The 20,442-nt window shown below is 35.5% G+C and overlaps 2 protein-coding genes and 1 pseudogene across 4 annotated transcripts; all 3 read right to left on the reverse strand.

Moving 5' to 3' along the window:
* Positions 1-426: 426 nt before the first annotated feature.
* On the reverse strand, positions 427-6,311 carry LOC121785360. Of its 3 annotated transcripts, XM_042183750.1 has the most exons (7): positions 5,890-6,311; positions 5,263-5,546; positions 4,809-4,996; positions 4,291-4,370; positions 1,979-3,700; positions 1,696-1,864; positions 427-1,208 (listed from the first exon to the last, which is right to left on the reverse strand). In XM_042183750.1, exons 3-7 carry the CDS (start codon positions 4,888-4,890, stop codon positions 586-588), a joined length of 2,676 nt encoding a protein of 891 aa, XP_042039684.1. In that variant the 5' UTR covers positions 4,891-4,996; positions 5,263-5,546; positions 5,890-6,311; the 3' UTR covers positions 427-585. The 3 variants fall into 3 exon arrangements, with proteins under 3 accessions (XP_042039684.1, XP_042039683.1, XP_042039685.1); XM_042183749.1 differs by lacking the exon at positions 5,263-5,546 and having other exon boundaries at positions 5,890-6,310; XM_042183751.1 differs by lacking the exons at positions 4,809-4,996; positions 5,263-5,546 and having other exon boundaries at positions 5,890-6,310.
* A 6,936-nt stretch (positions 6,312-13,247) lies between these two features.
* On the reverse strand, positions 13,248-16,753 carry LOC121785558 (annotated as a pseudogene).
* A 1,309-nt stretch (positions 16,754-18,062) lies between these two features.
* LOC121783274 (HMG1/2-like protein) lies at positions 18,063-19,489 on the reverse strand. The gene is made up of 8 exons (XM_042181302.1): positions 19,333-19,489; positions 19,211-19,264; positions 19,007-19,120; positions 18,871-18,928; positions 18,732-18,776; positions 18,561-18,641; positions 18,396-18,485; positions 18,063-18,324 (listed from the first exon to the last, which is right to left on the reverse strand). Exons 2-8 carry the CDS (start codon positions 19,255-19,257, stop codon positions 18,298-18,300), a joined length of 462 nt encoding a protein of 153 aa, XP_042037236.1. The 5' UTR covers positions 19,258-19,264; positions 19,333-19,489; the 3' UTR covers positions 18,063-18,297.
* Between the last annotated feature and the right edge of the window lie 953 nt (positions 19,490-20,442).

Here is a 20,442-nt window from a genome sequence, read left to right on the forward strand (position 1 = left end):
GAAAATAAATTAAAATAAATAATATAAAAAAGATTTTTCTATTCCATTCGTACATAAAAAAAATAGTCTCATTTTGGCATTTTTTGGTGTCCAAAAAAATAGTCCCATACTTAACCTATTTTTCCCTATCTCTTTCATACTATATATCCATGTTTTCTCCTCCACTCTCTTACTTTACCTACATTTTCTCCCCTTTTTTCTTATTAACAATTTCTCATTAGCTTACCAAGAAGTATATACATTTCTATTATCAGTAAAGAAATACCGTAGCACTTGGTTTCTTGATATGCAAAATGTGGATCATGGAAACCAATTTTCTAAGAATTGAAAGATGCAAAAACAGAATAAGCAAATAATTGGTTCTCATCCCAGAATAAGAAATTTTCTGCAGTAAATAAAAGCTGAATCAAATTTCTTCACAATAAATAGCTCTATGAAATTCCTCCTGATATCACCTCAACATTAGTATAAGATTATGATACAAAATCGAAGTATCTGATAAACGAAAAAAAGAGCAAGTTGGCCAGACAATATTCTCCCTATCAACAATCTATATGCCTTCTGATTAACATACATCATTAGAATCTATACTCCAAGTTGTGAGTGCATATCCTTCTCCATTTCCTCAATCATATCCCCAATGATCAGGCATTCGATGTCTCGACTCAGAGTATTTACATCGTCATCGATCAATCTAGACCACGGGGTAGATTTCAGATCTAGGGCCAACAAGTTATCAAGAGCATAATAACATCTGTCTGCTGGAGGATGTACATACACTCGAATACTATTCCATACGAGAGATAGCAACATTCTTCCATTTGGAGACTTGTGCGCGATCCCATTAGCCTTCTCCATGTATCTAGATATGTTCACCGGTTCTCTAAGTATGGCAGGAAGCACTTCATTCAACAAATCAACTATCATCTTGTGATTTGTTTTTTCTGTCTGATCTTTAACCTTGGTGCTTTCTTTATACATCTCTTCAACTTCCTCGAAGACCTGGGAGGTGATAGGCTTACCAAGTGGTGTCCATTTTGACAGCGATCGACTAAATGAATCATCATACAGACCAGCAACAATCAACAAATCTCTAACGTAGGCTTCAGATTGGTCCTCTATATCTGTTTCAACTTCTGCAGGATGTGGTTCATGTATAGTTTCCTCTAGACAAGCTCCTTCAAATTGATCTAATTTCCTCCGCAGCTCTGAAATTTCCAAGAAAAAGAGGGTTAAACAAAATGCAACAGGAAAAGAAGAAGAATTTTAAGTTGACTGTGTGTAGTGGTATCAGAGAATGACATTGTTATACTTGAACTGATTGCTTTGACTTGTTTCAATCTTTAAAGGCCTATTCAATCTTTTTAAAATAAATGGAGGTTTGGAAAGTTTCCAGAAACTCAAGATAAGCATTTCAATTCAACCTAGCTAGAACAGCAGCTAAGGACAACCCTAAAATAACTAAAAGCCTACATGAAGCTAAACTAAAGATAAACAATGACATGGTTTTGTGAATTGAAAATTTTTCTAAAAAACTATTAAAGATAGTATAGTTAGTGGACTATGTGCTTGATCATTTATAAGTTCAATCATAAAAAAACAAACCAGTGAAAGATTACTCCATGATATTTTGCTTCATAATGTTCAAACTAAAACACCTTATAATCAACATCATGGGCTACTTCCATTACTAACCCGTCAAGTTTGAGTTTATTTCTCTGAAAACATTGGACACGTCGCTGTCCTCCAGTTGATGTCCACCTGATGATGATATAGGACTTAGGTAGTCATTTGACCTCCAAAACTCATCATGAACACTACTGCACACGGATGCGGGGCTGGGTGGCACTTCAGTAGAATTCCCCTATAATATATCAAAACGAAATTTAGTAAGAATTGTGCATTTTGGCACTTCAGTGGAATTTCCCAACAATGTATCAAAATTCAATTATCAATGTGAGTCGAATAAGATCCTCACATGTGTGTCAGAGAAACTCATCATGGATATTGGTCCATTTGGAATATTGTTGAAGAGGTTGTTTTTGTTTTGACCGGATCTCTCCATAGACTTCACTCTCCTACGGAACAGTCTCACTCTTAGCGTCAAGTTGTATCGAAAGCTCAAAACCTTTTCCCTTATGTTAAATTTATCATTTTTCTGTTTTTTAATGTTCATGGAGACCTTCTCAGTTGCTTCATGCTTCCTCCTAATTTGTGTCCCAGTTAGTACATGGCGATCCTCCAGAAGGAGATTTCCAAATGATCTTCCTGATACCGAGACTGGAGTTGATAAAGATCTCACAAGGTTCCTCGGAGACATGTCTTCCTGGTGGGGCATCCCAACTTCATCAGGCTCCTCTCTGAAAGAGCAGCTGCGCTTTTGTAATTCATTTGTGAAACTATCATGATAGCGCATTTTATTGTCAGTCCATGTACTCCTTAACTGTCCGGGTTTACCCTTCTCAAAATCTGACCTGGAAAACGTTGAACTATTACGGACAGCTTGACGATGTCTTTCTCCTTTAAGAACATTACTCAACCTCTCTGCTAAGAATTTCCTCGTATCTCTGTTGATGAACTCAGGAGAACCTGTCTCGTTCTGAATTCCACTTCTGTACGATCTTGTAGACTGAGAACGAGGTAAATTCATCCCAAGATCCCTTGATACACTATTTCTCACCTCTTGTGCGATACACTGAGCTATTTCTCTTGATTTTGATGGTTTTTCCCTATAAGGGGTCTCAATCCCTCGTCCTCTCACAGTTGTGCTCCTCTTAGAACATTTACCTTGCAACTCAGACTCTAGTCTTTCCTTCACATCTGCAAGAAAATCTTCTATAGTATCTGCCCCTGCTGAAGTGCTGGGAGTATTGCCCCAAGAATTATCACTGATACTTGTCATATCAGGACCAGGCCTTAAAACCACAATCTTGGAAGGAGCTGAAACAATATTTAGCAAATGACCAGAACTCATGAGTTGAGAGGCCCTAAAGTCTGTTCTTATCCCTCTATTTGGATGTAAAGATTCCTTTCCCCCATCTGAATAGCGTGAATTTTTCTTTGCAACCCTCTCAAGGTCAAGCATGTTGCAAGAATCATTTAGTTCTGATAGATCATCATCTTCCCTTAGGTTCTCACACTTGTTAGTTCTACAAGAAGTAGCATAAAGATACATCTTCTCTCTACTGAGTTCTTCTTGTGCAAGCATCTCGGGTGGAGGACTGTCAAATTTTACAAAATTAGAACATTTGTTAAATCGTGCTGCTTGCCATACTTCAAAGTCCTGCTTGAACTTCTGTAGCTCCTCTTCTTGAGGATGTTCCCTGGGTTTAGGTCTATTCGACTTCAACCTGCTGCTGGACTGATAAGGATAGCCATCTATATAACGACCTGTGTGATCAACTTCTATCTGCTGGTAGCAATTGGGGATAGAGACTATATGACCAACTGAGCCCTTCTTAGATCGATTCTCGTCCATAAACTTGTCCACTGGACTTCCATTTCTTATATCAGTCAGTTGCACCCCAGGTTTTGAATCAAAAGGTAACACATCAACTCCCATGAGGCGAGCCACTACACTTGGTGATTTTGATCTTAAATCAGGTCTTTTAGAAATCTCTTCACATATTAACTTCTTCATTGGTGCCTCAGTGGAGTAGTAGTCCTCGCCAGATGATTCCTTTGTCATGTGATGAGCATACTGAGACACGTAGCAAACATTACAAATATTATATACATGACATCATAAGTGTATAACGCACAAACAGAGGCTTGAAGTGTAACTAAGCTCAAAGCATTCATGCATGCTAAAACTTAAAATTAGAAGTTTAGACTATATGATAAACCAGCCAAACAACCACCTTGCAAAGGCAAGAAGAAAACAATTTCACAAGTTTAGGGTGAGAGCTAAGACGGAACCAGGTTCTGCCAGACAACCCTTCTCCCTCAATTTCTCAAATGCATTAAATACGACCATAATAAACTGGGACATGTATATAAACCCGCAGGCCCCAATTCAAAAAACACTCTAATTCAGAATCCTTAAAGTTCTTAGAGTTCATCATTTGTTAGAGCCACAATAATATCCTTTAGAAGATTAACCAATCTCAAAAAGAGCAGTAATCTTGGGGAGCAAAGTCCATAAGCCCAACGACCAGTTACAAAAACCTAATATTGAAGCCTAGAAGATTAACTCTATCTCTGATCACAACAGAAACAAGTGCGACAAGTTTCAAAGTTCTACAAAGCACATGAAAATGGACACCCATAAGGCAAGGGAACTGCTTGTACCAATATATTATCTCTTGCAGCATATAATCCATAGGATGACTCAACTGGCAGTTCCATACTGTTTCGTGGAGCTTCAAAACCTGAAAATGTAGGGAACAAATCCATTGCCTTAAGTTAATACACAAAATTTAAAAGAGCTTTTAAGTGAGTACACTACTTTCATGGAACATGGTTCCCTCAAATATGGATTAATGCCAAATTAAATTATCCTTTATTCTGTGAAAATGTATCCTCACCAAGCACGGAAACCGGAGCTAAAAGATGATAAATATGAAAGCCAAAAAAAAAGGAAAAGCATATTAAGCTCATTATATTGATCTTAATTAATTGCTAACGTGCTTCTTTTGTGCATTCATATTGTGACAAAATCTAAGAACAAGCACTAGTGGTTGAAGTAATCCCAAAATAAAATATCGAGCAACTCATTTCATGGAAATTAGCTAGACTTTTGACGATTAGGTGTATCTCAGTAATCTAACAATTCTCTTGAGTACCGCTAGTGCCTTGCTAGTGCTTACCACCATCATATCTCTTATGCATAACAACTTTCCTAGCCATCTCGTCCTCGTTATTGTCAGGAAGGTACATCAAGCTTCCCATGCAAATATACCAAAATAAAGCAGCAAAGTGCACAGAATGTCATCAAAACATTATCCAGTAAACTAGTCCCATCTCAGTATCTCACTAGCTACATCACAGTCACATCCTGCATTCAAGAATAAGAGTTACTTGCGTTCCAAATGTATGTTTGAACAACTCCCTAATTGAAGAAAATCTTAAGCAATATCTAAGTATAACTAATTCCAACTGATCAAAACTCATTCATTCATCTCACTGGCTAAACTTTCCTCCTCATAGAGAAAGAATTATACAAGCTTGTATGCTGCCCCTTTGAGGTAGCCTAGTGCAGTAGAGTGGGCAACCTTATGACTGAAATCAAATTTCATTAATACATTTTCTAGTGTACTCTACCTCTCCTACGTGAGTATCGGGCACTACACACCGAACACAACCTACTCCATGTTTCTCCTTCTCATGCTTTAAAAAGACAGTAGCATTAATAACAATGAGATATACAAGTTTGGGCTGCACTATTTCAGAAAAAAAAAAAGGTTCAAACTATTGTATTTTGTCCATTCATTTATGGGAATAAAAAGAAACACGCCCCTCCTGTGTATGAGAAGATGCTTTTCTGGCAATCTTTAGTACATTCCACAGCAATCTAAGAAAGATGCATCTCTTAAACAACAGAAAAGCTGCCCAAAATTATTGCAGAGAAAAATTACACAAAAAAATACTAATTCTGAAAAGCATCGCATCACAAATCATTAGATGCTAAATTCGATAGCAGCCACATTATTTTCAAAAAAATCTAACATTTCCACTGTTGCATCAAAGACAATTATTGATGATGCTAAATTATTTCAGAACTTTAACAACTTAAACAGTATAATGATTAAAGCAACGCCAAGTCAATAAAGTCGTTGATTATTCCTTTTCAGTAACCAGCTCAATAATGCTTACAAAAACTCCGAATCAAAACAGAAATCAGCCATCACCAAGCACGAATTTCCAGTTAAAAGGTAAAAAAATGCTCACCTTTAGTAACTGTAATCAGAACTTCAACAGGATCACAAATTGGTCATAAAAAGTCAAAACTGAATTTCAAGCAGCGAAATGAAACGATTGGAAGAGGTTTGGATTGAGGAAGATTGCGATGGGAATTTGAAGAAGGATTAGAAAATGCAGTTGGGGAGAGAATGAGGTGGCAATAATGAGGGAAGAAAAGTAGTAGTAATGGTTATAGCATGACGATCCATTGCTGGAATCACACCTCCACCAAAACTGTAACCTCTTTCTGGATTTAGTTTTTTTTCTTGGGCTACGATCTGGTGTGGCATGCCCGGGTTGTATCTTTCAGTAGAGCTGGCAGAAGACCGGGTCGGGCCGGCCAATCGTAGTCAAGCGGGTTATGGACAGCGAAGGTGGGTGCGAAGCAGGGGATTATGGGACCGGATAGTCGTAGCGGGGAATGACCTATAGCGTATAACCAAACAAACGGAACTGTTGCTTTCTTAACAGAAAAATTTTGGGATATTTATTTGTGATTATAAAATTTATTTTAATGGCAGTTGTGGAATGAGTCAAATGTAACAGCTCAGGTTGAGATGTTGTTGCCACGACTAAGGCTGGGGAAAAATATCGGAAAAATATCGGAAAAATGATATATCGCTCGTATCGTATTGAAAAATATAGAAAAATTATCGGATTTTCGATATATCGTAATTTTCGATACGAAACGATACCGTATCGTAATTTTTCGATACGATAACGATATTAATTTCCTTATATCGCGATATATCGTTTTATATCGAATATACGATATATATCGAATATACGATATACATCGATATTTTCGATATATCGTTTTATATCGAATATTCGAATATATCGTATATTCGATATATCGATATATTGAATTTCGGTACGATATATCGAAATATCGATACGATAACGATATTGATATTTTCCATATCGAAAGTTCGATATATCGAAACTTTCGATACGATAACGATGTGAAATTCTTTCATATCAATATTTTCGATACGATATACGATACAACGTTTTCGATACGATATCTCGTATCGACCCACCCCTAGCCACGACGCCACCATCTATAGCCATATGTCCTAAGACCTCATTTGATTGTTTTGTAAGTCTTAAACACAAATGTGGAAAGAGGCATTTTTACATGAAAATAGGTTTGGGTTTTTAGCAATTACACAACATTTGGTTCGAAAGGTGGGCTATGTGTTGTTTGGTCCAATATATATTGGTGAGTATGTTTTTAGCCCCTATCAAATATCTCTAACCGTATACTAAATCTCATTTTTATTGTAACTAAGGGTGGGTGTATTTGAATTAATAGATAGACACATTTAGAGTGCATTTAATGGCCTAATCTAGTGTTTGATTTGTTAGTTAAATTTTCTGTGTGGTCCGATAAATGGGTAAGGGTCCGTTGAATTAAGGCTGAAAATGACTGTTTTATTATTATGAAAAATTGAGTGATAATAATATAGAGTCCTATTAGGTTGAGATTTTTTTAGCTTAATTGAGAATTGAGATGCATTTTCAGTCACTCATCCACAACATTTTCGAAATGCCAACTGTAAGTAGATTATATCAACTCGGGGGTATTATCGTCAATAGTATGCACATCAAATGTCAATAGCATGTTAAAATTAAAAAAAATATTTATTGAATAAAATGCATCATGAAATTACCATTCTGCCCTTTCATAATTAATTAATCTAAAAATATTTTTCATGTGGCAAATTCTGGACCACTCATTTAATAAAAATGAGTGGCTGATAATGCATCACAATTCTTAATTAGGCTAAAAAAATCTCAATTGATCACAACCCCAATAATATAACACTATTTCAATCTTAAATTGCCTGAAATTATTAATATAGCCCTTAGTCATGGAAATATGGAAAAAGTAAGGATAATTTTGAAATTTCCTACTATAATGTGGCTTTAAATAACAAACCAAACATGTATTATTAAGGACTATAGATAATATACCATCAATTCAAACATCACAAATAGAAATGGAAAACCAAGAAAAGCATTGCTATAAAATGGTTGTGTTCTTATCTAAATGAAAGATAAACTCCAATTCAAACACACCCTAATCATACACCAATCTTAAATCTATTTTTGAGTTTTTCTATGAAACAATATCAAAATTAGGGTAAACACCAAATGTGGGTGGGTAGCTATGCAAAAAATTTCAAAATATTGCATATCATCCCTTATTATTTTATTGTTGTAAATGTTGCATGCATATAATATGAACAAGACGTCTACTTTCTTATGCAGCAAGTACTTGCTAGATTATGGATTGGAATATCTCTTTGGATTGGCAGTAATGAAAAACTATAGAAACAACGTGGTAATAGAGATCCAACAATATTTTAATCAACATTAGTGTTTATATTATTTTATTTTATTTAACGGTTCAAAATAAGTGCTAAGAAAATAAAACATACGGTGCATCGCACATGTGTGACACTAATTTTCCTAAGATTTGAGTTTAATAATTCAAGTAGTTCCAATTGTCTTAGACACAAAACTCAGGTTATTAATTGTCTCTGACTATTACCGTGCATATTTCTAATTTTCGGTAACCACCACATTGTTTTTTTTATGAAAAAACATAAAAATGTGTAGATAGAGAATAGTTTTTAGATTTGAGTTTAATAATTGGAGTAGTCCCAATATGTCTACAAAACAAAACTCCAGTCTTTTGAGTGTCTCTGACCATTAAGGTGCATATTTCTAATTTTCGCTAACCACCATTTTTTTACTGGTATCATACGAAATAAATTTGTCTCATCAACTTAAGCAACTATCGTATTTACAAGGTTCTATGTATATATTCTTAATAAAAATTAACTTATTTACCTTGTCGCTTCATCCCAAGAAGAATCGCGTCTCGGACTTCTAGTGTGAGGATTTGGAAGCAGCTGAGCAGAGGTTGGCCGCATTAGGCATCGATGTTGAAGGCGGGGTGTCGGTGCACCAGATCTTCTTCCATGATCTAAACGGGTACATGGTCGAGATCTGCAGCTGCGCCAACTTCCCGGTGGTGCCGATCTAGCCGGCCATGTTTGGTCATGTATGACTTTATTGCAAAATTCTAACTTTTATTGCGATCAATATCTGTCGAACGAGATTACAAATAGGTACAGAATATTTTGATATGTTTATTATTTTTCTAATATACTTTTGTCGAGATCAGTGTCAGACAATTTGTTAAAGAAATCAAGTATAAGTTGGTCTATTTATACACCTTTAGGCTTCGTTTGGTTGCCATTAAAATTTCAATCCTAAATTTAACTATTTATTCATTTTATCAATTAAGAGGTCATTTATAGTATTGCTAAGTTAAAAATTAGTGATGAAACTAGGATAAAGAAAATAGATTATTGTTTGGTATATAAGATTAAAAACGAAAATAAAACTAGATAGATGTTTGGTTATCTAGATTATTTCATAGATTAAGTCGTATAGTTATATTTTTATCCTTTGCCCTGCCACCACCACTAATGTCGCGCGCGTGCACACACAGTATGCGTTGTTGCCCACTGCCCCCTACCCCCTACCCTCAGTGGCGGATCTAGGGGGGGCAGGAGGGGGCGGTCGCCCCCTCCGTGCGACTATTTTTCCCTTATCGGGATGTAAATTTACCATGTCCGCCCCCTCCGTTTGCCTCCGGCGTCGCCCCGAACAATAAAAAAAACAGCCATGTCCGCACTAAACCAAGCTAATACTATATATTCCGCCCCCTCCATTTCCGGATCCTGGATCCGCCACTGCCTACCCTTGTTGCCATCGCGTGACCACCAACACTGATACCCCTATTCTCTATCGATTAGCCCAACAACAAACATTGAGCACATAAGCACGCAAGTTATCTCCCACCCTGCGTTTTTCGTTTCCATTGATAGCGCTAGAGTTAAAACCTATCGAAGCCACCGAGTTTCAAACTAGGTGCAAAACTAGGGTAAAACTCTAGTGCCGCCTGTGTCACCTCCACGTCCATCATCTAGTACTATCCATCACCTATTTCCCCTAGTTTTTTCCCGTCTTTGTACATTGTAGCGACAACGTAACCCAATTCGCAGCTCATAGCCGAGATAATCAATCTTGGAATGAACTGTATCAGTGTGGAATGGAGATGGATCGAGATTATAAGCGCATTTTGCTTATCATCAATCAATCATCAAATACTAGGACAACATTAGCCAAGAATAATAAGTTAATCTTGGTGTAATCTTTTTTACCAAACACAACCTAGAATTGTTGAACAATGATCCCCTGCTTTTGTATAGTGGCATAACCACAAAAACAGTGTTGCCAATTGCATTATGTATTTGAATGTATGAATTTTTAAATATAATAAGCGACCATGGATCACACACATTTTCGATTTCGAGGGAATTTTTACATCTAAAAGTTGCTTAATTCGTCTTATATGAGACACCCAAATATTTGAATAGTAAAATTTAATCAATCAAATCGGGTTTCAATAGAGGAAACATTGCACAGGTTTGAAACCTGCATGGGCCAAATAAATCGTTCTTTTAAATTATTTTTCATTCTAAGGCTTTTTATTTTGAATAAAAGCTTTCCGGTCTTTTCAATAAAACTTTTCTGTATTCATAGATATTTAATAATGTATGAGTGTACAATTGATAATCAACAACATAATCTAATAATGTTGGACAGTTAATATCTACTGTCAGTAGTATACAACGAAAAATGTACTACTAGTTTATGTTTTCAATAGTATTAGGTTGAACTAATTTATAAAAAACTTTAACTAAAATATGTGGAAATTAGAGAATGCATGTTTTAATTTTCCAAATATAATTATCAGATACATATAGTATTTTATATAGGAACTGCTTATTCTTTTTTAAGTGGTATAAATTACTTATTCTGTTCATTCCTTTTGTTATAGGTTATGTTCCCATTGGTTTCCAAATTTATAATAGTGAAATGAAGGATAGGAAAGAATAGAAAATTTATCAAATTTAGTGGTCCACGGATATTTTATATTATGTTCTCTTAGACGGAGAAATAGGTTTAATTAGGTTAAAAATAGGAAAAATTATCATTTAAATCACAATTTTTGATTGAGTTATAATCAATACCATAAATTAAAAATAGCTAATTAAATCAAAATATTTGTATATTGCTCAATTATCCCATGCAATTAATATTTTAATGTCATTTGTTGTGACTTTATACTTTTAGTCATTATATCTTCACCAGTTACATAATAATCATCTAAAATCAACTATCATAATATACTCCTAGAACAATGCTAAATTTATTCAGAAGTTAACCAAAAAATAAGTACGATTTAAATGACAAATTTCATTAAAATATTAATCGTATGAGACACTTGAGAAATGCGCAAAAGTTATGATTTAATTAGCTATGCTTTAAAGTTCAGAATTCAACCAAAAAATATTATTGAATAACAATTTTCCATAAAAAATATTATAGCATCAATACACTTTTAAGTTATGGGATTGACCAGAATTCAACCAAAAGATATGATTTGAATAACAATATTCCATAAAAGAAATATTATAGCATCAATACTCCATGATGGTATTATCATTTCAAGCATCAAATTTGAAAAACTATGTTGTGACTTGTGAGTTGAGAAATAGTGGAACATGTGTTGTATAGTTGTAATTTGTAAATGATTAGAAAAGATATGGATAAAGGATAATGAGATTGTGTCCAAAAAAACCGAGAAATAAGTGACACCGTCATTTCTATAGTAGGAGTTGGGCTTTAACATTCATTGTCGAGTTGTTTAAAATCAAGCATAGGAAAAGTTTATATCTAGTTTACTAATTATGGCATATCTACAAAGATGAAATCGTATCTCTACAAAGATGAAATCGTATCTTGACTATTATGATGTGATGCAAAATTTTGTTATTGGTTATTCACTATTTATGGGAACATGGCACTGCTCATTTCTTTGGTCCTATTATTTCACGCTACAAAGATAAAATGGCATCTCTTTCAAAAACTTTTAAAAAGGATAAAGTAGTGGCCACACGCCATGTGTATTAAATATGGGTATACCATACACATATGATTAGGTAAAATGTTACAGATGTAAAAACCACATGCACATTTAGGATTTATTAAATTTAAATATTAAAAAAAGTTCTCTTTACGCATGAAAAATTTATCAAATTTTCAGTTTCAGTTTGTCTATGAAAAAGTTGTTACTTTTCATTTTCATATAGGGTATGGCAAATTTCCACAAATAGCTTGAGGTTTGTTTGATTCAATTCTAGTCCATTCTCACAACTTTCAAATATAATCAATTAGTTTATCATAACTTTGTCATTTTTCTCGATTGTTCCACTGATTTAGATTTGGAGATTTGAAAGCTAAAATCCATGATTTTTTTTGCATATTTGTACTCCTCCGTCCCAAGGTAGTTGAGTCGTATTACTTTTTGAATTGTCTGAAGGTAGTTGAATCATTTATTTTTTTTACCAAAAACTCTTTCTTCTCTCATATCTTTACTCTCTTTCTCTCTCTTACTTTACTCTCTCCACTTTAATTTTTAACGCATCAATTTCTTAAATACTGTGCCCAAAAGAATGCCTTAACTACAGTAGGACGGAAGTAGTATATCATAGAAAAAATTGGACTATATATGAGAGCGTTAGAAAATAAATCTATTTTAATGGTAAAAATGACCGGACAACTTATGTGTGAACACATGGAATTTAAACTAGTCGGGCCACACCATACAGGAGAAAAAGGGACCTGTCGACTAACAATACTTAATGAGGCAACCTACATATCTTTTCTTGTGCATGTATAATAATTTTATTGTGGTTCCATGCATAAATGTATGTAGTGTTTGTGGGTGCAATTATTATGATAACTTTTAAGAATCAGCATCTTATCTTATAGGCATTTGTTGACGTGGAAGTTCCATTGGCATTCATAATAGAATATCTAATAAGATACGAGAAATTAAGTGGATAAAAGATAAACTCCTTTTGGAAAATCTAGAGTAATAACCATTGGTCAAGCTTCTTCAAGGTAAAAGTTTTGATACCAAATTCAGTGAAGAGAATAAGGTTGTTTGGTCAGTAATTTTCCTTATAAAAGGTCACATATTAAAAATGCTGCTTGGTCAATTATAGCCTTCGATAACTTTTCACTTCATCACTAATTTTCATGTTCTTGTTAAATTTTTTAAAACAGGCCAGTTTTCAAACACATAATCAAAACAGAATTACCTGTAGCATAATGCAGCTGCAGAATGCCTAGAGAGTTGCTTCCCTCGACTACACTCGAAATACTTTAAGCCAAAAAAAAAAACACTAATCAGATCAGATGAGAAATTCAAATCCAGATTTATACGAGTCAAAAACAGAAACAACGTAAATTTCCATTACTGCTACAGTTGACTACTCTTAAGGAACAAATTTGCTATAGACTCACTTTAATCCTTAACAAGTTGAAGCATCCCTTGATAGATGTAGATGCAGAACAAGTTGACAAAAAATCACTTTAATTCCACACGGAAATTCTACAGGTTCGAAAGGAAGTCAGTTGTGCGAGTCACAGAGTAGGAAGCTAGTGGTTTTGCAACAAGTCTACCAAGTTGGAGTATATTTGCTCTTTCATGGCATCTCGGTTGCTTGTATTCAGCGTGTAAATGGTTGCTCCTGGATGATTTTTCAACCTTGCAACTGTGTAGCAGAATACTTACATTAATCAAATGATCAGCCTGGATCACCAGAAAGAATATAGAGTAGTCTAATGAGGATGCAATGGAAGGCCAAACTTGTTTTAAAGGGAATGCAACGAGGGAAAACCACCAAAATGAGGGGGAAGGTATGCATATATGTAAGAATAAACCATTTTTTGTTGATATCTAATTCCTCAATAAAAGGAAAATTTTCAGTTCAATTCAGAGTTGGATGGGGATTGCCAATATAATAGGGAAGCTGACATATGGTTGTAAGGGTCCAAAGCCACTTTCGTGGTCATGATGAACAAGAAAAAATAGATCTACTTAAGCAAGTACGATACAAGTTGACCATTTTTAAATTTTACACCATGCTGCATTTCAACAAAACCATACCCCTCAATGGAGTACTTGCGGAAGAACAGGCTGATGCTCCTTCATTGACATGCACTTAAAGAAATAGTTTTCATAATCCAAGTAGATTCATATTACTATGTCTTATCATCATGAAATAATAAAAGTTGCAGCAATTGTCAGATTTTACTCAACCAAGTACCTCCAGGAATATCTCTGCCAGATTTTGGGACAGGGACAGTTGCCAACAGAGGGATATTGGATTCTAGAACTCTTAAGACAGCAGGGAAGAATGATGCACTGGACAGCTCCATTTTACCAACTTCATCAATAATGAACAGATCAGTGTCTTCTTTAACCTGGACATAGGTGCATTCAGTTCAAACTACAAGATTCACCTGCATTACAAGAAAACTGTTTGACAGACGTCATCCTAGATCTACAATTTTAACAAGATTCTCCAGGAATGATCTCAAGGTTCACATAGCACTCTACAAATAGTAAAGTACAAAATGGTAGAACAACAGCACAATGTTTACTGACCTCCAACTCAGGCAATGCTAATGACTCAAATGACCAAACATCTACTTTGTACCTCCCCACGTTTGGCCATTTGTGAGATTCACGGCTGCTATAAACAGGAAAATTCGCATTCTAAATATAGCGCCCACAGTCAAAGGATAGCAATGAATTGTACTCCCTATGTTCCGCGGTAGTTGAGTCATTTCATTTTCTGTACTCGTTTTAGAAAAATGATAGTAATAAATGTTAATGTGGAGAAAAAGTAAAGTAAGAAGAGAATAATGTAGATAAAACCCTAGACTCTTATCTACCTTATTCTGTCACTTACTTTACTCTGTCTCTATTTTAACTACTCCCTCCATTCCACAATAAGAGTCACATTTTGCCATTTCTGTCTGTCCCACAATAAGAGTCACATTTCACTTTTACTATAAAGTAGATCTCACATTTCACTAACTCACTTCCCTCACATTCTATTATAAAACCAATATAAAAAAGTAGGCCTCATATTCCACTAACTTTTCCAACCCACTATTCTTTACATTTCTTAAAACCCGTTCCCACACCAAATGTGACACCTATTGTGGGACAGAGGGTGTATTTTTTTTTATCATTTTTGGTGTTTTTTTTTTTATCATTTTTCCAAAACGAGTGCAGAAAATGAAATGACTCAACTACTGCGAAACGGAGGGAGTATATAAGGAAGGAAATATAGCTAATTAACTGACACTGCGTGAAAAAAACAAAGAAATAATTATGCCCAATTATATTGGCTAGTGGCTAGCATACTCTGGATGCAGCAACATAGTCAGACTTTGTTATTGGTGTTCTTGGTTAGAGTAACTACAAATATGACTGAGAATTCAATCTCGAGTAAGAATCACAAGCCTTATCGAGGACAATGGTCAAATCAGCTTTAAGAAGATTTTATAGAGGACATCTTGAAGCTCTCTCGAAGGCAAGTGTTGAATCTCTGATAAGATTGTTATCAAGGTGTATCCTCTTCCATTTAAGCTATATATAATCAAGTGTAATAAGTCATGTGTGACATCCAAAGTTTACTTATTAATACTAGATTTAAGAGTTCCCTAGAGAATTTTTTAAGCATTCAAGCTATTAGGATACATAAACTTCACTCTCTTATGTAGAAAGAAGCAAACAGAACAGTGTTAGTAATGTCAGCCTATAGCAAAGAGAGTATGAAGGTTAGCTTTGCTCTCGCATTTAAATATTTGTTTCAAGAAAAAGTGTCAACACAATGGCTGTTTGATTCTTGTCTTCTGTTATGTTATACTAGCAAACTTAAAGTAGCAAGTGAGTGCATGCACTGTGATAACAGTCATATGAGTTACTAAAATACAATAGTGCTGTTCTTGAAAATGTTTAATCCTCCATAACCATAATGAAACAAACACAATTTGGTCCATTCCATTTTGAAATGTAAAAAATACAAACTAAATTAAAGAAATGACCATCGCAACCTCATAGCCAAAAGCGATCCATTGCTGGTATACATGAAGATTCGGTATAACATAAAAATGAGAATGTGGATGGAAGAAATGAAAGAGCAAATAGCACCTAGTGATATTGGTGGATGCCAGAGGACCCAGCGGCCATCAATAGTAACCACTTCAAATCCTACCCTATCACACCCTTCTCTTACCTCACCTACGTAAGTCAATTATATTCATCAATAATATACTCCATTATCTAACTCCTTTGCCAAAGCGAGATTCAATAATTTCCTCATCAATTAACTAGTGATCAATTGCAGTTATTTTAGCTCATTTTACTTCATATCACTTCAAAGCAATTCCAGTAACACACCAAACAACAGCACAGAATAGCAACAAAGATATCAAAGCTAAACAACATCGAAACAGATTGAAATAATCAACGAAATTGATTAAGTAAAAGGAACAGGCGTGATTAGGATCGCGTACGAGTATAAAAACCCTGAATCTTTAAGTTAGGATTGTATTGTTTGAGGGCATCCAGAACTCGGATTATCGGAGTAGTTTTCCCCACTCCCTGCATAAATCACCAAACAATGACTGCTCTGAATAGTATAGAGAGTTTCTGCTTTTATTTATAAAAACATATTCGGATAGATACTCACCGGAGATCCGGTGACGAGAAAGCATTTTCCGGCGCCCGCCATTACAGAAGCGCTTCCAAAATTGCCACGACACCGTCTAACACTGGACTCACAAAAGAGAGAATTTCGTTTTCGGTCCCCACCCTTTTCACCAAATACTTATATCTTTTTCGTTTCTGTACTTCAATATTTTAATATAAAAAAAAATTCAATTGCATAAAACTTTTCCTTGTTAATTGTTCTATCACTTCGGTGTATTCTAATTTGCGTGTTTATATTCTCATATTAAATTATTATGATTCAGAAAAGAAAATGATATTTAAATTATTTTACTGTATATTTTTAACATAATTTATGAAATAGTATTAGTGACAAATCATCATATCCCATTTTATTAAAAATTTGAAGGAGATTTTTCTTACTTTCAAGATGCACAAGATGATGTCATTTTGTTCATGTGAATATGCCAGCTTATTTGAGAATAGCAGAAATTGACCATGGAGTATTTGTCAAGTATGCATTTGTCAACAGTGATTTTATGGATATTTCCGATTTCATTGGATTAAAATAATACTAGTATATTTCGCTTTCAACATGCAAACTTCCATGTTGAATATCGAATTCTTAATTGCTCAAAGCTCATCAATAATCCTACTCAACAAGCCCATTATTTTCGCTTTAATAAGACCAAACTACAACAAATCCTAAAATCCATCCGCAACAAAATAAAATAATCTTATAAACATGAGAATTTTAATAAGTGATGGTGGAATTCATTTTATTTTATTGTGAGTGTGTTTTAGGATTTGTTTTAGAGTTGGTTGTAGGTGATCCTTCTAATAGCCTATAATGTTGATTGAACATTAGATAGAGTATTCCACGCTATAATTTAATACCGTATTGTTTTCTATTCTATTCTATTCACCACATTCAAGATATTTTGTGTTAAACAAAATTCCATAATAGAAGGTCAAAGTCCAAAGTAAATTGTAACTAAGCATAGTCAATAATCAAGGTTCAAAATTGGAACTTCATTACTACAGTTAAAATATTAGTAATGAGAAAGGTATATACCTCAGATCATGAATATACGTTTCCATCAACACAATCAGGATATATCTAAAATACTAAGCACTACAAATATAAAACTGGTTCAAATAAAATACACATGCGAGTGGATCGGGCGAATATTAAGAGACACATGACCAAATACGTTTTCAATGAAAACACTATCTACAAACCTAAATCATATTCCCATTGCTAATACTATCAGTCTAATTTTAGAAAAATGGAAAATGAACGAGACCGGAAAAGACAGAATAATGAATCAATGTGTGGACAAGTGGAAGCGCAATTTAAAAAGGCTGAAATCATCTCATAATTCTCTTGTTTGACCAACACACAAATATCGCATTCATCTACCACACAATTCATTAAATTAAATCCAAATCAACAATATAAAAGGTATTAAATCAGGAATAAAAAAGAAATTAAGACTAGTGCGATTGATTATCATTAAGCAAGCACCGAAAGATCTAAACAAAGAGTACATAAACCAATCCCATCTGAACATCACCTATTTTTAGTTCTTTTTTCCTACACCAAATTAAAAACAAAAAATATAGGAAAATAGCGAAAAAGATGAAAGCTATTTATAAAAAGAGGGGTAACTAGTTCAGATGGCAGAGTGGTAGTAGCATAGACCACGTCTCCTTCACTCGTCGTCCTCATCCTCATCATCCTGCAAATTGTAACATTTAAAAATATTCAAAATAAAAATAAATTTTAATTTAATTAAGCAGTGGTAATTACATCTGCGCTGCCATCTTCGTCGTCGTCATCTTCATCGTTCACCTCCGACTTGGATTTGTCGGACTCGTCATCAGCACCACCGCCGTCGTTCTGTTTGGAGATTTCTACTTAGTTGATGCGTGAAAAATTAACAAAAAATAACAACAGATATGGTGAGAGAATTACGAGTTTCTTGTTGTAAGCCTTGAGGGTTACTTCATAATCGCTTTTCCTTTTCTCCGCCTTTGCGACGTATGGAGCTTTCTCCTGTAAACCGAAGATCGTGAACTCAATTGAAAAAACCAATTGAAATTTGAAGATTGCTAGAATCATATTTCAGAGCAACGTGAGGCTTACAGCTTCAGTCATGGATTTCCATTTCTCACCACCAGCCTTTCCAACCTACGAAGAATTTGTTTATATGATTCGTCAAAATTTCATAGAAACAACTAAAACTATACTCAATTCTGGATCTAAACTAGGTATAACTACTCACAGCGGAGACCGATTTGTTGTTCGGGTGCTTCTCTTTGTAAGTCTTCCTGAAGTCCTCCCTACGAATTAAACAGGTAACAAATCAGAAAAACAAATTCATATAAGTAGACGAAAAATTAACATGTACAGATCCATACATGAAGACGAAGAAGGCACTAGCAGGCCTCTTAGGCTTGTTTGGATCCTTAGCCGCCTTCCCCTTCTTCGCCGCCGGCTTTTTACCGCCCGCGGCTCCTTTCTTCACCGAAAGCCTATTCAAAGCAAATAATCAATTAGTCTGGGAAACAAACTCACATACCATAAATCACGGATCTAAACCAAAACCGATCGGGAAAACCTACTTCGCATCCGCTTTCTTCGACTCCGCCTTGGATCTTCCTCCTTTCATGTCGAACCTGCGAAATCGGCGGAAAACTCGGTCAGAATCGTCGCAACTCGGCGAGAAACACAATTTTGCACTCACCTAATAATGAGAATTCTAGAGAGAGAGAGAGAGAAACGAAGAGATATGCTTTGCGTTGGTGTTGTGTTTGTGCGTTAGTCGAGAGAGGGTGGTATATGTGAGAGGGAGGGATAAGGGGTCTGAAAGGAAAGAGCCTCAAAAGTTCTCCAAAATTCACTCACAAACCAAATTGAAGTCCGGGTTTGGGCGGGATTTCAATTTACCCCCGCCATGTCACCAATCCGCGTGAAGCCCATCCGAACGCTCTCATTCGTTGGATTCGTTAGGCCATCCACAACTTTGTTATTAAACCGTCCCTTAAATTACTATTCGCGGGCCCCATTGTACTTTTTTACTCCATCCCTTAACTAAGGGACGAAACCTGCAACCCTTCGTTCCTTAACCGTCCCTTAAATTACTATTCATTCAATTTCATTTTTTATTTTTATTTTCAACCAAATTCAATTAAAAAAACACACTTCATTAAAAATAAAATAAAATTACAACATAAAATAAAAATACAACTTAAAATTAAAAAAAATAAAAAAAAGGCATAATTAAAATCCTAAAAAATTTAAAATGACATAATTTAAAATACAATTTTATAGAAAATAAAAAAAAACTACTCCGCCGGCGAATCATCCCCCGAAGGCGGTGGAGGTGCACTGAAGCCGTGAGGAGGCGGAATGCCAAGTTGTGCTGCCATAAACGTAATTCCGTTAAGTCAGGCTTGGTATTGGGCGGGCGTCATGCGGGAAGTGTCCGCCATTGTGGCGGTCATGTACATGGCCATAAGGGAGTTGGGGGTCCCCCCGAGCCCTCCTGGCTTGATTCGGCTCGGCCCCGCTTCCTTTAGCCGCCTTCCCCGCATTTATCCCTTGCGGCCGACGGCGCCCACGGGAGGATCCCCCGGCATCGTTTGTCGGGGTCTCAACCTCCTGCGAGGCAAACTCTTGTGGCCCGCTGCCCGAACCGCCCTCACCAGACGAGTATTGGCCACTCGCCGTGTGCTTCGTGCGCTTCGATGTCGAGCCCGTGCTGGACCGCACACCGCCGGCCCACCTTTCCTCGTCCTTGACGACCTCCCAAACATCGACATATTTGAATTGTTCGCCGGTGTCGTCGAAGTAG

The sequence above is a fragment of the Salvia splendens genome, chromosome 21 (assembly GCF_004379255.2).
Source record: "Salvia splendens isolate huo1 chromosome 21, SspV2, whole genome shotgun sequence".
NCBI lineage: Eukaryota > Viridiplantae > Streptophyta > Magnoliopsida > Lamiales > Lamiaceae > Salvia > Salvia splendens.

Bases quoted from the DNA above. Each gene is read 5' to 3' on its own strand.
- LOC121785360 (XM_042183750.1), bottom strand. From the start codon at position 4,890: ATGGGAAGCTTGATGTACCTTCCTGACAATAACGAGGACGAGATGGCT. The intron at 1,865-1,978 runs GTGAGGATCTTA...GATATATTATAG, and splicing joins TGAGTTTCTCTGACACACAT to GGGAATTCTACTGAAGTGCC. The intron at 1,209-1,695 runs GTTAGTAATGGA...TGGAAATTTCAG, and splicing joins AATAAACTCAAACTTGACGG to AGCTGCGGAGGAAATTAGAT.
- LOC121783274 (XM_042181302.1), bottom strand. From the start codon at position 19,257: ATGAAAGGAGGAAGATCCAAGGCGGAGTCGAAGAAAGCGGATGCGAA. The intron at 19,121-19,210 runs GTAGGTTTTCCC...TGCTTTGAATAG, and splicing joins TCGAAGAAAGCGGATGCGAA to GCTTTCGGTGAAGAAAGGAG. The intron at 18,929-19,006 runs GTATGGATCTGT...TTTAATTCGTAG, and splicing joins AGTGCCTTCTTCGTCTTCAT to GGAGGACTTCAGGAAGACTT.